At 45.8% G+C, this 15,322-nt stretch overlaps 1 protein-coding gene across 5 annotated transcripts in view; it reads left to right on the top strand.

The window, feature by feature from the left end:
* The window catches only part of LOC105042550 (uncharacterized), a 10,289-nt gene extending 3,009 nt beyond the window's left edge, over positions 1-7,280 (top strand). The window contains exons 3-4 of one of the 5 annotated variants that reach the window (XR_012141058.1): positions 2,037-2,191; positions 2,325-7,280. Coding sequence is in view for 3 of the 5 variants with exons in the window: in XM_010919815.4 (XP_010918117.2) it covers positions 2,037-2,197; positions 2,325-2,444 (281 nt within the window). In the remaining 2 variants the exon portion in view is untranslated. Of the gene's footprint in view, positions 1-2,036; positions 2,198-2,324 lie in introns of all 5 variants that reach the window. The other 4 variants (XR_012141057.1, XM_073256833.1, XM_010919815.4 and 1 more) reach the window with 4 other exon arrangements.
* The last annotated feature ends 8,042 nt before the right edge of the window (positions 7,281-15,322 follow it).

Genomic DNA, 15,322 nt, shown 5'->3' with positions numbered 1-15,322 from the left:
TTGATATATAACCATAACCGTAACCATTCAACCTTATCCCACTATTTTGAGATTGGCTTTATAGATTCTCATTCACTAAGCAGTCTATTGAAGCCCACCTCGAATTTTACTCAAGCTTTTTAATCTTTTCTGGTAACCTCCATTAGTGTTATCTTGGTTTTCCCCCTTCTTTTTCATATAACTTTAGACGCGGATCAAAGTTTCTCTTCTATTAGAGCCGCCTGAAATGCGTTGAACATGCTCATAGCATATTCAATTTTCTGTCACTTTGTCTTGAATTTATGCAAATGGTTTAATATATGCATTTCTCAATTTATCATTTTTAGTTTTAATGTGTATCGATCTTAACATATTTTATTACTACCATATTTTTACTCTTCACATTTTGAATCATTTAGCATTGCACTCTTTACTGTTCTATAAAATCTTTTTCTCATATCTCCAGAGTATGAGCTGATGGCATAAAATCATGGATGTACCTTTCCATTTCTTCTTACCAACTCTAATACTATTACAAATATTCAGCTATCTGTCGATCATTTTGTATAATAGAGCCCAAAAATAAAATAGATCACTGTGTTATATTGGTCGCTTAGTTATTCCTTGTCATTCTAGGGACTGTGGCTTCTCTGTGTTGCTTCGACATCAATGACTTTCCGATATTCCGAAGTGATGAGTTATTATGAACAATGTAACTATTTAAACAAGAGACAAGGATTAGTCTACAAAAGAGCAAATGAACATACCTGTTAAACCTTATACTTATATGCAAAGAGAACTCTAGGCAAGTAACCATCGTATCAAGGCTTTGGACATTCAACATTCTCATTTCACATACTTATTTCACATACCTTCACTGTACCTATTTCACATAACTCTTAAACTAGATATAAAATCTATTACATATATAACATGAACTGCCTCTTGTCTGGCTATAGTTGGATGAAGTCTTTGGTATAGCACTCGCAGATTGGGGCTCACAAACAGACATCTCTCTTTCCAACCTTTCTCTTCCTCTTGCTTGTTCCCTCTCTTTGGAGGAACTCTTAAATTTATTAATTAGAGCCTCTTGTTTCTTCTCTTGGTCTGGAGAAATAGTACAAATAGCCGCATGTTGCTTAGGTTCTATGCACTACATCAACCAGCCACACACATGGACTGCCTTTTAGAACCTTGGACATCCTCAGGACCATGTTGAAAGATCTAAAAAGAGGAGAAGACCTAGAATGACACCGGCACCTATCCTTGATAGGGACAATTTGGAAACAAGAATTCAAATGGCCAACCCCCAGTAGTGACATGCTTTGATGATTAGAGTAGGTGATATGATGAATGTTGAAGTTGTGGAACACCAGTACATCATTGTCGAACTAGATTAACAGACATATTAGTCACAGTGGCCTTCAGTGATATTGTAATATAAATTCTGCATGATAGCTGTTAGTCACTAACCCTGATTGTTTTATGAAAAATCCACCATGAGAAAGTCTCTGAATCATCTGGATTTTTTTTAGTAATATATAATTTGATCAATCAGAAAGGAGTGAGAGGCAAACTGATCCATAGCCCGTAGATGCTTATTGGGCTTCTTGAACTCACAGTTTCTGACAAGGAGAATTTTAAGCATATGTGACCCATAGGAGGATCGGGCCATAGAGTAGCTAGCTCATAAAGCAGTCATACGAAAAGCAAGAAAAGGGCTCTCAGTTTATCTTTTCTAATGCCCTCAACCCAAACTCCTGACTAGAACCTTGATGATGCACATTTGCATCATTGTAGTTTATGTCACTGAACAATCACATAGAGAAGACACATATTCTTCAAGTTGTTCAAAATTATTTCTGTACTTCTTTCTAATCTTAGCTGCAACTTTTATGTTTTCATAGTTAATTCATATGGATAGTTGTTATTTTTCAGCCCTTTGGTTTATCTCATTGACATCTGTCTTGTTATAATCTTCTCAACAAGTGTCCATTGATAAATGATGCTTTTGTAAAAACTTGTAAGATTTCTTATGGTTATAGTCATTTATGCAGGTCATCTGGTTATGAATTTGGATTGGCAGCAATGTTTGCCACAGTCTCCATATGCATTTAAATCTAACACATTCATTTGTCTCGGCGGATGGGGTTCTTGTTTTCTTTCATCCAAAGTCACTCTACTAGTACTCATGCCCTTGCCAAATTTGGAAGTAGATGTAACAAGCTTTATTATATATATATATATATATATATATATTTATCTTTGAAAATGTGGAGACACCGGCATTAGAAGAAAATATTTCTATTTTATTTTACTAATTATTCTTTTTTTTTCTTCACTAGGAGAGGCTAATCCCCGTCTTCTATATCGTATGCATTTCATCTCTCAAGGACTGCCGCCCATCAAAATTGAGCCCCATCCCCTTATCATCCAAACCACTGCTCGGTGGTTCCGAAGGTTAAATTTTGCGCAGCAAGTAGGTTAACTTTCACTACCTCCTACTTGGAGAATTAGAGTTTTTTTTTTATAAAAATAAAAATTTGATTATATTATATCAGAAAACAAGATGGAAATATGTCAAATAAATTTTATCATTTGTAAAAAGTTTGTAAAGATAATATTGTATTAAAAATGATGTTGATAATTGTGTTTTCAATAATATTACAAATAATGCATTCTATTTTTCATTTTTTAGTTTGTCGATTTTCTAGTTTATTAACTTCAAGTCCTATCGGTAAGGGTGTCGACATATTGACATAACTGAAAAAGATAAAGAAATATAATTTTATTTTTAAATTCTTATTTTCTTCAATATCCTACTATTTTTGTTTTCTTGGGGGGTTGGTGGCATCATGCAAGGCACCCAACCTTACACAATACCTATCCCACTATCTTCCTTTTGTACTTTTTTTTGGATTGATGAAATGTAAAACAACCTATGAAATGCACGTAGAATAAGATAGTTTAAATACATCAATGGCAATGTCATGAGAATTCATGTCCCAAACAATTGTGTCAAGTTAAATTGCCCAAGAAGGAAAAAAATAATTTACAAGAATAATTAAACAGTTATGTTCTTTATCGATAAACTTCTCAAGGTTCGAATATCTTGAGCTTGATTGATTGTTCAAGGTGTGTAGTTTAATAATTGGCAGGAACCTTGATTTAACATAACCGTATGTAATGATTTGATATATTTTATAGTAGTTTATAGTATTTTTATTACTCAACCTGGACCTATCCTAATCCATTAACGGTTCAGACATCCGGAATAAAATGTAAACCCACAACTCGTTGAGTTTTGGCTACAAGATAAAGAAAGCTGAGGATAGCAATCGAATCGGATCGGACCGTATACAAGTCAGGTCAGGATACAAGATAAAAAGCTAAATCTTATCATTTTATTAAATAGGAAGTCCAAGTCAATTTACAACAAGTTGAATCAAGTTAAAGGGGCTAAATAAGTTAAGAATTGCCAACCATGTTAATGGTTGTTGTTTCTTTTATAATAGTGAAAAAGGGATTTGTGGAGGGTTTTTTAAATGACAATAATTGTATAACTAAATTTTTTCTACAGATAATAATTCAAATTATGCTATATGGACAATGCAGACGTGACTGAAACATTTCTAGCTATTATTCACTTCTACTCATCTTCTTAGGCCAATTTAGTTGGCTTAATTCTTTTCAAAATAAAATCTTGGGCATTAGCAGCCATTGGAAAAGAAAGTAGTGATAAAGAAGCAATGCAAGAATATTATTTGATTAATCATTATTCACATGCGAATATTATTACATGAAGATTTCAATTGAAAAAAACCATATATTAATTAGATGAACGTTAGATAAGTCAAACAATGCATGCAATTTTTGTCTCTAAAAGGATAACAGCAACATAACAAGCATTATTGAAGACCCATTACATATATATATCCTACAAAATAGGTAATCTAAAATCAGAATAATGGTCCTTGCACCAATAAGTTACCCCCTTCAAAACCAATCTTTACTTCAATAAGTTATGCACTTCAAAGCTGACAAGTGACTAGAGAAAGCAACAATCAACAATCTTAATTTTGTCTTCTAAGTAGTTAGATATGGTTATGTTGCTCTTATTGTTCTAAATAATGGTCATATATGAGTATCAACTGTATCAACTATTGCCACATCTGCCTGCAATAGTATTTGCATAACGAAAGGTCAATATATATCTAAGAATGATATAACAATGATTATACAACAAATTCTACCTAGGTATTGGAAAAATTATGAAAAAGTACTTGGAATGTCCTATATACCATGATCCCTTAAATTTCAAATGTGATCGGTCATCAAGAGGTCATCATCAATTACGAGCATGATCATCCAAATTCCTCTAAATTTGGTTTGGTTGTCATCCACAAATCATAAATAGTCAGTTGTACACAATTTGCTTCAATTTATGGTTACTTGCTCTATGGTAAACCAAATATATACATCTAATATTATCCCCATTATCAATTGTATACCATATCATTCGACTTATCAAAAAATATTAGAAGTTGCATTAACAGAACAAATGTTTTGCTTTTTTCTATTTTCTCTTCTATAATATCACTAAATTTTGTTGGATCATACACATAGTAATGCCATCAACATTTTTAAATGTTTTACTTTGTCTTTCTAGTGGTCTAAATTAACTTAGGAAAACCATATTTAGGTTGTTAGGCTGCAAAATGGGTTGGTTTGACCTTTGATTGACTTGATCCCAACCTGTTTAGGCCCAACGTAGGCTTGTATTGAAGATATGTAGGATGGGCCAGTTCAAAAATTGGACCCGGTCTAAATTCTAGATTGGATCTAGATTGTTTTATTTTTCAAATTAATCCAATCCAACTCAATCCAGTGTTTATATCATACGAGTAAATAAAAAATGGACCTGAGTCAAGCAGAACCTAATTTGGTCTAACCCAAAAACCTGGACCACATAAAACTCCTTCTTAACTTTAAATATCTTTCCTTGAGTAAACTCTAATTCAACTAATTGTCCTTTTTTATCATCTCAACAGCCATTTCCCCTCTCATCTATTTTCACTTGACGATAGTAAAACATTTATATTTATTATTTAATTGTGTGGACTTTTATCTATGATACCTTCAAGTATATCAATACATATAAAGGATCATAATATGTAAACTTTAAAAATGGTCAATTTTGTAGATGATATTAAAAACTTTTAAATAAAAATTCAATTTTGTAGATGATATTTGCAAAGTAATGAAGCTGTTGCCCAGATGTAGACAATCCAAAAGAAGGGATGACTTGGATTTTCAAATTTTTTTACAATATAAACCAAATATGCACTTAATTATGATCAACTAAGCATGCAATAGAAATAATGAATCAAAATAGGAAGTATGGTGAAATAAATAAGAAAAAAATAACAATAAGCAAAAGCACACACAAATATAAAATTTTAAAGTGGTTTGATGTCAAATTCAGCATCTACGTCCACTCTCTAAATTTTTTTACTTAAAAATTTTACTATAATCCTCTTGATTATAGTATGATTATTTTAATCAGACTCACAGTCAGTCCAACTGATTGTTTTATTGGGCTCACAATCAACCCAATTGATTCTATACAGAAAATCAACGAAAACTTTTCTAACTGAGTCACCTCTAGACTTAGTCCATACAACATCCAATTATAGACTTAGATAAGCTTATCTTATAAGTTTTTATCCCAAAAAACTTGTAAAAAAAAAGATATACAATAAGAATGCGAAAGTATAGGTGAGAGCACTAGAGGAATAAAACTTATTGAAGTTTAATTGAAGTCGATAATGATTGCTCTTTGAAGTTTGGATTTCTTCATTTGAATAAATGAGAGATCTTTCTTATTTATTGAGGATGTTTTCTTATAAGTTCACTCAATTAATTGTATTTGATTTTTTTTTTTTTGATTTGCTCCAAGATATTCAATGTCCTCATCAAAAAATTAGATTTCTCTCTTTTCTTTCCTTTTAAATCCACTTCTCTTTGCTCTTCTTTGAGTTTAAAAGTCTTTAAATTCTTTAAAAAGAGCCAAATTAGTCGTTTCTAGCCGTTGGAGACTAAAAACTAACCATTGGAGGACTTTGTATAAATCTATAGTTTTTGAAAAATTAATCGTTAGAGTTGGAGTCAACTTAAATAGATCTAGAGTCGACTCGAGAATTTCTGGAGTCGACTCGAGGATTGCACAGAGAAAATATATTCTCTATTTTTTTTTTTTTTTAAGAATCAGTCAAGTTTTTTAGAAGTTGATTTGAGTTCTGTGCTATTTGATGTCAATATGTTGGAGTTAATTTTAAAATTTAAAAATAAAATTTATGGGATAGGAATTATCTGTCCAAAGTCCTCCGTTGAGATTTATTTGGGATTCAACCTCAAGTCTCGTGAACCCTCACATTATCTAGAAAGAAAAAGAAAGAGAGAGGAGAGAGGAAAACAGAGAAGAGAGAAAATAAAGAAAAGAGAGAAGAGAGTTCTCCTCTTCGTTAAAACAGGGGATACCTCCTTTTGTTTTTTTCTTCCCCAAACATGGCCAGCCGCCCGACGACCGGCAACATCCCCCAGCGTCTGACGGTGGGGACTTGGCGGTATAGTCCTGAACACTGGCCGACGACAGCCATGCCGGTGGTGGTTGGCAAAACAAGGGACAAACACAAACAGGGATCTCGGTTTCAAACTTGGGTTCCAGCGAGCTGCCAGCTTAAATCAAGTGGGACGACGGCTGCGGAATCAAGGGAAGGAGGAGAATAAGAGCTTAGGTCCTTACGTATGTCCGCTACGGCCAAGAAGGTGTTCCGACGACCTAATCTGATGGGAAACCAAGGAGAAAATTGCAATGAAAATCTCGGATACGGCGGTGATTTCTTATGATTTTCCGGTGGTTGAGTCCATAGGAGAAGTCGTGAGGCTCTTATTTTTGGAGTCCTAAATTCCCCTTTCTCAGTCAGAATTGGAGAAGAGGGAAGACTCCCTTTTTCTTTTTGAGATATGTGCAGGGAAGGATGAAGTTTGGAAAAATTTTTGGGCGGGTCATCAGAGAGGGTATCACTTTTCTATCACCATTGGAAATCTTTAGGTGAAGACTGATGATGCATTTGAGATTGATATCTTTGGACCAAAAAAATATTTCCAATGCAATGCTAGAGTAAATGCTTTTGTCTCTAATATTTCATACATCATCTCAAGGTAAATTAATGTTTTTAATTTTAAGGCCAAAATAAAATGAGAGAATCTAACAAGAAAAAAGTAGGCATGTGTTGGGGAATACCGACCGGCCCCGTTCGGGCTAACTTACGACCGATCGATCGATCGAACGCCATCACCGACCGATTAACGGCCCTTTACCGACGGAGGATATATCGGTCGGACAGACCTTTTCCACTCTCCCGACCGACTGAACCAGGAAGTCTGATGGCCGACTCTCGCAACATGCCCGGCTGACCATCGGAGGGGTCCGGATCTCCATCCGGTGCCACACAGCTGGCCACCGACCTAGGGTCGGTCGACTCCTCCGATCGTCGTACAGCCGCCAGAGCCTGTCAGCCCTAACAGCGACATGCGGCACTGCCACCTAAGGGTATTATCCCGCCTAGGGCATTGTCAACCCTAGCGATTTGATAGCTCCACGGCGACGTGATACTTTCACGGCGACTCTGACAGTCTACAGTGAGTTGACAATTCCTCAATTGTCCGCGCCATTAATGACGGCGTCATACCACGCTCCACCATAAATATCGGGGAAGGCAACAGTGCAGAGGCCCCCCGGGGGGGAAAACCACAGGCTTGCTCCCCCCCTCTCTCTCTCTCTCTCTCTCGATTGAGCTCTCTGTCTTCATTTCACTGTTGCCCAGTCACCTCTTTGACTTGATCGTCGGAGGGTCCCCGCCGGAGCCGCCTCCGGTCAGTGCAGACTTCTTTTTTTTGCAGGCGCTCGTTTCCCGGCGATCAGACGACGAGGGAATTGGCCGCAACAGATTGGCGCGCCAGATAGGGGTAACACGGCACCAAGCCTTCCCAAGCAGAAGATATTAATGATAAAGACAAGAGCCCAAAGATCGAGGGTCACCGGGTCGGCGAGACGCTCTTCCCGCCGGGAAGAGGCCTCCCCACCACCCTCAGCGGCGGAGCCCAGTTCTCCCCATCCCGCGGTGATCACGGAGGCGCAGATCGCGGCCATCGTATGGCAGATGACCGTACTGACGGACGCGGTCAAGAGCCTCCAGCAACAACCGGCGGCCCGTCCGATGCCCTCCAGGAGCAGCCGCCGACGCCCGCGCCGATCCCCGTCGTCTCCGTGCGAGCGCCCGCAACAGCGCTCCCACGGAGAGGAGGAGGGACGGCCACGGCGCGATGCCCGACAGTCCCAGCAGCTCTCTCCTTCCCTGCTGGAACGGGCGAGGAAGGAGAAGCGACCGCGAACGCCGTCCGCCTCCCTCTCGGAATCTTCCGGAGACTCCACTCCTGGGGTCTCCCAGCACCGACGGGCGGACGACTACGAACGCAGGTTCGAGGAAATCGACCGTCGGCTTGCACAGTTGCAGGTGAACGGCCAGAAGTCTTCGAACGACGTCGACTTCCAGACCGCCCAACCTCTCTCCCGACTCGTTCTCGACGAACCGATCCCCAGTCGGTTCAAGATGCCGCACGTGGAGCCATACGACGGCTCCACCGACCCAATCGACCACCTCGAGAGCTACAAAGCTCTCATGATGATTCAGGGGGCAACCGACGCTCTCTTTTGCATCGGCTTCCCCGCCACACTCTGCAAGGCTGCCAGGGCCTGGTATTCCGGTCTTCGATCGGGAAGTATCCACTCCTTCGAGCAGCTCGAGCACTCTTTCGTGGCTCACTTCAGCACCAGTCGGAAGCCGTCGCGAACGTCGGACAGCCTTTTCTCCCTCAAACAGGGAGAAAATGAGACGCTCCGACACTTCGTGGCATGATTCAACACGGCCATGCTTGAGGTCCGGGATCTCAACGAAAACATGGCTATCTCAGCCATGAAACGGGGGCTGAGGACGTCCCGATTTACCTATTCCCTGGACAAGACCCTCCTCCGGACGTACGCCGAGCTGCTGGAGCGCGCATACAAGTACATGTGCGCGGATGAAGGAGCTTCCGACCGACGCTTGGCCGAACCCAAAGGCCCGAAGGAGAAGCGGAGGAAGGGTCGGGAACCCGCTGCACCCAACAGGCCCCCGACTGATAGTCGGGTCTCGACACCACGACAGAACCAAAAGTCGCCCCAGCGGCAGACTCCAAGGCCGACACGCTCCAGGTATGATTCCTACACTCCTCTCTCTGCCCCCCGTGTGCAGATTTTGATGGAGATCGAGGGGAAAGAATACCTGCGACGGCCTCCGCCTCTGAAGGCAAAAGGCCTCGACCGACGGAAGTACTGCCAATTCCATCGAGGCCACGGCCACAACACCGAGCAATGCATCCAGCTTAAGGATGAGATCGAAGCCCTCATCCGTCGAGGGTATCTCGGTAAATTTCGGAAGAACCCGCCGACCCAACCAGTTGCCGACCGACGACCCCAGCCGACCGAAGAAGCGATGACTAATCAGCCGACGGCCGGGGTCATCAATATGATCTCCAAGCGACTGGGCCCGGGGACATCTGTGGGAGGGGAGCCAACGAAAAAGCCGCGCCCAGACGACGTGATCACTTTTACGGAAGAAGACGTTCGGGGCATCCAAACTTCCCACGACGATGCTGTTGTTGTTTCGGCAACAATAGCAAACTATGATGTAAAAAGAATTTTTATAGATAATGAAAGTTCGACAAATATTTTGTTTTACTCGACCTTCTCCCGGATGCAACTATCAACCGACCGACTTAAGAGGGTCTCTATGCCCTTGATCGGCTTTGCCGGGGACGCTGTCGCGATGGAAGGAGAAATTACCCTGCCTGTGACGGTCGGCACCGAACCACGACAAAGCACGGTCCCCTTAACTTTTGTGGTCATCCAAGTGCCTTCGGCCTACAACGCCATACTTGGACGACCCGGACTAAACGCCCTCAAGGCGATTGTCTCGACTTACCATCTCCTCGTTCGGTTCCCGACCAGAAACGAGGTCGGGGAGATGCGCGGAGACCAACAGCTCGCTCGTCGATGCTTCCAGGTCTCCGCTCAAAATGACGAGTTGAGGGGCTCCCTGACGATCGACAAACTGGACCAACGGGAGAAGGAAGAACGGGGTTCGCCGGCCGAGCAGCTCGTGTCGATCCCGATAGCGGAAAATCCTGACCAGAAGGTATGGGTCGGGTCTCAACTGTCCGACCCCAAACGACGACGATTGACGAAGCTGCTGACGGCCAATGCCGACATATTTGCTTGGTCGGCAGCAGATATGTCGGGCATCCCCCAGAGACAATAACCCACCGACTCAACATCGACCCGACGATGAGGCCGGTGAGGCAGAAGAAGAGGTCCTTCGCTCCAGAGAGACAGAGGGCCATCGACGAAGAAGTAGACAAGCTGCTAGAAGCGGGCTTCATCCGAGAATCCACGTATCTCGATTGGCTCGCCAATGTTGTCATGGTCAAAAAAGCCAACGGGAAGTGGAGGATTTGCATCGACTATACCGATCTGAACCGAGTTTGCCCAAAAGATAGCTTTCCACTTCCAAAGATCGACCAGCTGGTGGACGCGACGTCCGAATTTCGGCTGCTCAGCTTCATGGACGCCTTCACCGGATACAACCAGATCCGGATGGCGCCTGAAGACGAGGAGCACACTGCCTTTGTGACCCCCAAGGGCCTCTACTGTTATCGGGTGATGCCCTTCGGGCTGAAGAACGTCGGCGCCACCTACCAGCGACTTGTCAATAAGGTCTTTAAAGATCAGATCGGGTGCAACATGGAGGTATATGTGGACGACATGCTGGTGAAAAGTGCGCAGATCCCGGATCATGTTCAGGATCTCGAGGAGACCTTCCACACTCTACGACGACATCGAATGAAGCTCAATCCAACCAAGTGCGCTTTTGGGGTAACCTCGGGGAAGTTCCTCGGATTCTTCGTTTCTCAGAGAGGGATCGAGGCAAACCTTGAGAAAATAAAGACGATCATCGACATGCGTCATCCGAACACCAAGAAGGAGGTCCAACAGCTGAACGAAAAAATCGTCGCTCTCAGCCGGTTCATTTCTCGATCAGCTGAAAGGTGCCTCCCGTTTTTCAAAATTTTGCGGCAGGCAAACGGTTTTTCTTGGTCGGATGAGTGCCAACGGGCCTTCGAAGATCTGAAGAAGTACTTGGCTTCCCCACCGCTACTCGTGAAGCCGCAGGTCGGGGAGACCTTGTATCTCTATTTGGCCACATCCTCTGAGGCGGTCAGTTCGGTGCTCATCCAAGAAAATGAGAGCCGAACCCATCAGCCTATCTACTATACCAGCAAGGTACTCCACGGCGCCGAAGCCCGATATTCGGAGACGGAAAAGATGATTTTCACCCTGACCGTCTCCGCACAGCGACTCCGTCCATACTTCCAGGCTCATGCCATAGTGATTCTCACCAACCAGCCCCTGAGGGCGATATTACGCCGACCGGACACATCGAGACGACTGGCAAAGTGGGCGATGAAGCTCAGCGAGTTCGACATTCAGTATCGGCCGTGGCCTGCCCTGAAGGCTCAGGTCCTGGCCGACTTCATCGCTGAATGCCCGACCACCGACCAAGGGTCGGGAGCTGCGGACCCGGGACGAGACGCGGTCTCCGAGCCAGACCCGGTCTCTACCTGGGTACTGCACATCGATGGAGCTTCAAACGCTCAGGGGAGCGGGGCAGGGTTCCTGCTCACGAATTCGAAGGGGGTAGTCACCGAGTACGCCCTCCGATTCGACTTCAAGGCCTCCAATAACCAAGCCGAGTACGAAGCACTCCTCACCGGCTTGAGGATGGCAAGGGAGCTGGGCGTCGACAGCCTTCGGGCATTCTCCGATTCTCAGCTGATCGTGGGGCAGGTCAAAGGTGAATTTGAGGCGCGAGATCCAACCATGGCCAAATATCTCTAGAAAGTGAAGGACCTCGTGACGCGCCTCAGGTATTTTAAAATTTCTCACATCCCTAGGTCAGAGAACGCCCGTGCCGATGCACTCTCCAGATTGGCGACTTCGGCCTTCGACTCTTTGGGTCGGACGTTCGTGGAGAACCTCGAGCAGCCGAGTATCGATCGGGTCGAAGAGATACAGCAGCTGGCGGCCGAACCAAGCTGGATGGACCCGATCGTTCGGTATTTGACCGACGGGATCAGCCCCGAGGATCCCACGGAGGCCAGGCGGCTCCGATGGTCGGCCTCCCAATATGTAATCATGGATGGCCGACTCTACAAAAGGTCGTTCTCCCTTCCATTGCTTAGGTGCTTGGGACCGACCGACGCAGACTATGCTCTCCGAGAAGTGCACGAAGGGATCTGCGGAAATCACTTGGGAGGCAAGTCTCTGGCCTACAAAGTCCTGCGACAGGGTTACTACTGGCCCACCATGAGGAAGGACGCGAGGAAGGACGCGGTTGAGTTGGTCCGGAGGTGCGAACCCTGTCAGAAGTACGCCAACGTGCAGCACCGACCGGCCAGCCAAATCGCTCCCATCGTCGCTCCATGGCCCTTCGCCCAGTGGGGGGTCGACATTCTCGGTCCTTTTCCTCCGGCATCGGGTCAAAGAAAGTTCATAGTTGTCGCCATCGACTACTTCACCAAATGGGTGGAGGCCGAACCCTTGGCGCAGATTACCGAGCGGAAGATGGAGGACTTTGTCCAAAAATCCATCATCTTCAGGTTCGGGTTGCCGCATACTATCATCACCGACAATGGACGACAATTCAACAACCAAAACTTCAGAGACTTCTACGCAAGGTTTCACATCACGCACCGACTGACTTCAGTCGGGCACCCACAGTCCAACAGTGAAGTCGAGGTGACCAACCGGACCTTACTCCACGGACTCAAAACCCGACTAAATGAAGCCAAAGGCCTCTGGGTCGACGAGCTAGGCTCTGTCCTGTGGGCTTACCGAACGACCCCCCGCGTTCCGACCGGGGAGTCGCCTTTCAGCTTGGCCTATGGGACGGAGGCGATGATCCCACTCGAGGTTGGACTGCCGTCTACAAGGGTCGAGCGGTATCAAGAGCCGAACAACTCCGATTGTCGGAGGGCCGACCTAGACCTCCTCCCCGAACTGCAAAACGAGGCTCAAATTCGCATGGCTTCATACCGACAGAAGGTAGCTCGGTATTACAATGCCAAAGTCAGACCAAAGCTCTTCAGGCCTGGTGACTTGGTCCTGAGAAAGGCAGAGGTCTCGAAGCCCCTGGACCAAGGGAAGCTGGCTCCAAACTGGGAAGGGCCCTACACGGTAGCAGAAACCTATGGTCCGAGAGCCTACCGACTGGAGACTCTGGGAGGGAAACCCATTCCCCGAACGTGGAATGCCGACAACCTGAGGTTGTATCACCAATGAACTTTGTACTTGTCCAGTCGGAATACAAATCCAGTTTGAGATTTTGGAGTTTTAACTCTTCGACTAACGATCGGCGCTCACCAAGGTCGAGCCCCGACATGCCGACTCGGACTTGGTATCCGCCTGAAACCGACGATCCCATCGTCGGTGACGCATCGGACTCTTACGAGGACCGATATATCTACATGGACGGGGGTCGCACCCCTCCGACCTTCGGCGACACATCGGACTCTTACGAGGACCGATACATCTATATTGACGGGAGTTGACACTCCTTCTACGGTCAAACTTTCAGGCCAGACCATCGGCTAACACGTCGATCGAGCCCCGACCAAAGAAAGGCGGAATGCCTGCGCGACCGCCGTCGCGACTCCCAACCGAGCTACGGCCGATCAAAGGATATTCGGCTTGCCACCGTCTATCGCACAATGCGACCTCAGTCGCATTCATGATTCACCGACCGGGCTACGGCTGGTCGGAAGATATTCGGCTTACCACCGTATATCGTGAGGCGCAGTACAGATACCCGACACAAGGGTATCGGGGTCCGACTTATCGGTGCTCCCTCGACTGAATGCGCCGGACGACATTCGACTGAACGCATCGGAAGAGACCCGACTACTGAACCTTTATCACGGTTGGTCGGCTTCCGACTCAACAAACGCGCTCGACTCACGGTCGGGGAAAGGACGCCCGACTGACGACCTTGATTATCAAAGGCCGATCAAAAGTCGGGACTTGTCCTACCTTCATGGCGATGCGAGTTGCCAAACGTCCTAACCGACCTATCTGAGTTAGCGACTTACGAAGGCATTCTATGACACATAAGAGAAAGGAAAACAAGCAGAGAAAAAAGTTTAAGGACTGATTTCATTCAAGGTCAAAAGGAGTTTACAAAATCGGGCCGAAGCCCAGTTACAATAGTTCTAAGAAGTAAAACGAAAAAAGATAAAAGCCGACGAGACCGCGGTCATCCTTCCGAGTCGATCTCCTCGACCGACGGAAGATCGGGGATGACCGGCGTATCCACCATGATCGGTGCTGGGTCGACGGTCGAAGCAGGATCGTCGGTCGGCGGGGAGCTGGCAGTCAGCGTCGGGACACGAGTCGCAGCCGTCTCTCCTTCGGCCACTTGCTCCTGGACGGCCTCCCCGCCACGGCGATGACTCCCGATGGCGGGTCGGCCATCTCTTCAGTGACTTGCTCCTCGGCCCCCGGCGGGACGATACTGCTGAGGTCCAGCTCTGGGTACAGGGCTTGGACCGCGTCCCGACCGTCCTCGTACCCCACCCAGTACGACGCGAAGCCAGACTCCAGCATTTCCTCCCGATACTGGTCGGTGGTGTGGAAGTCGTCCACCGCACGACTGGCCGACTCCTTCGCCAACCTCACTTCCGCTTCCGCCCGGCCGAGCAAGTCCCTTGCCGACTCTGCCTCTGCCTTCGATATGTCGGCGTCGGCCTGGACGATTGACAGATCCTCTTCAGCCTTGGTAAGTTTTTTCAGGCTGACTCGAAGCTGCTCGCGCTCACCCTCGAGTTCGGCGGCAACACCGTCGCGCTCGCACCGCTGACGGTGCACGGTTTGACCCTTGCGTTTGGATTCTTTTCTGGCCGACCTTAGCTCGGACCCGAGGTGGGAGACTTCGTCCACCAACTTGGCCTCCCGATCGGCCGACTGCTTCAGATGGTCGACCAGCATTGCCCGATCGGCTTCGGCCGCCGCCAACCTTTCTTTCCAAGCCGTCCGGACATTCCCGAACCTCTGGTACCCGGCTTCAAGCTCCGACATGGTATAGATCAACTGCCGACGCAAGCGTTTCGTCAGAAAAATAAAGTAACG

Source organism: Elaeis guineensis, chromosome 4, assembly GCF_000442705.2.
Source record: "Elaeis guineensis isolate ETL-2024a chromosome 4, EG11, whole genome shotgun sequence".
Taxonomy (NCBI): domain Eukaryota; kingdom Viridiplantae; phylum Streptophyta; class Magnoliopsida; order Arecales; family Arecaceae; genus Elaeis; species Elaeis guineensis.
Note: the sequence above shows the minus strand (reverse complement) of the source record. Positions and strands in the feature narration are given on the sequence as shown.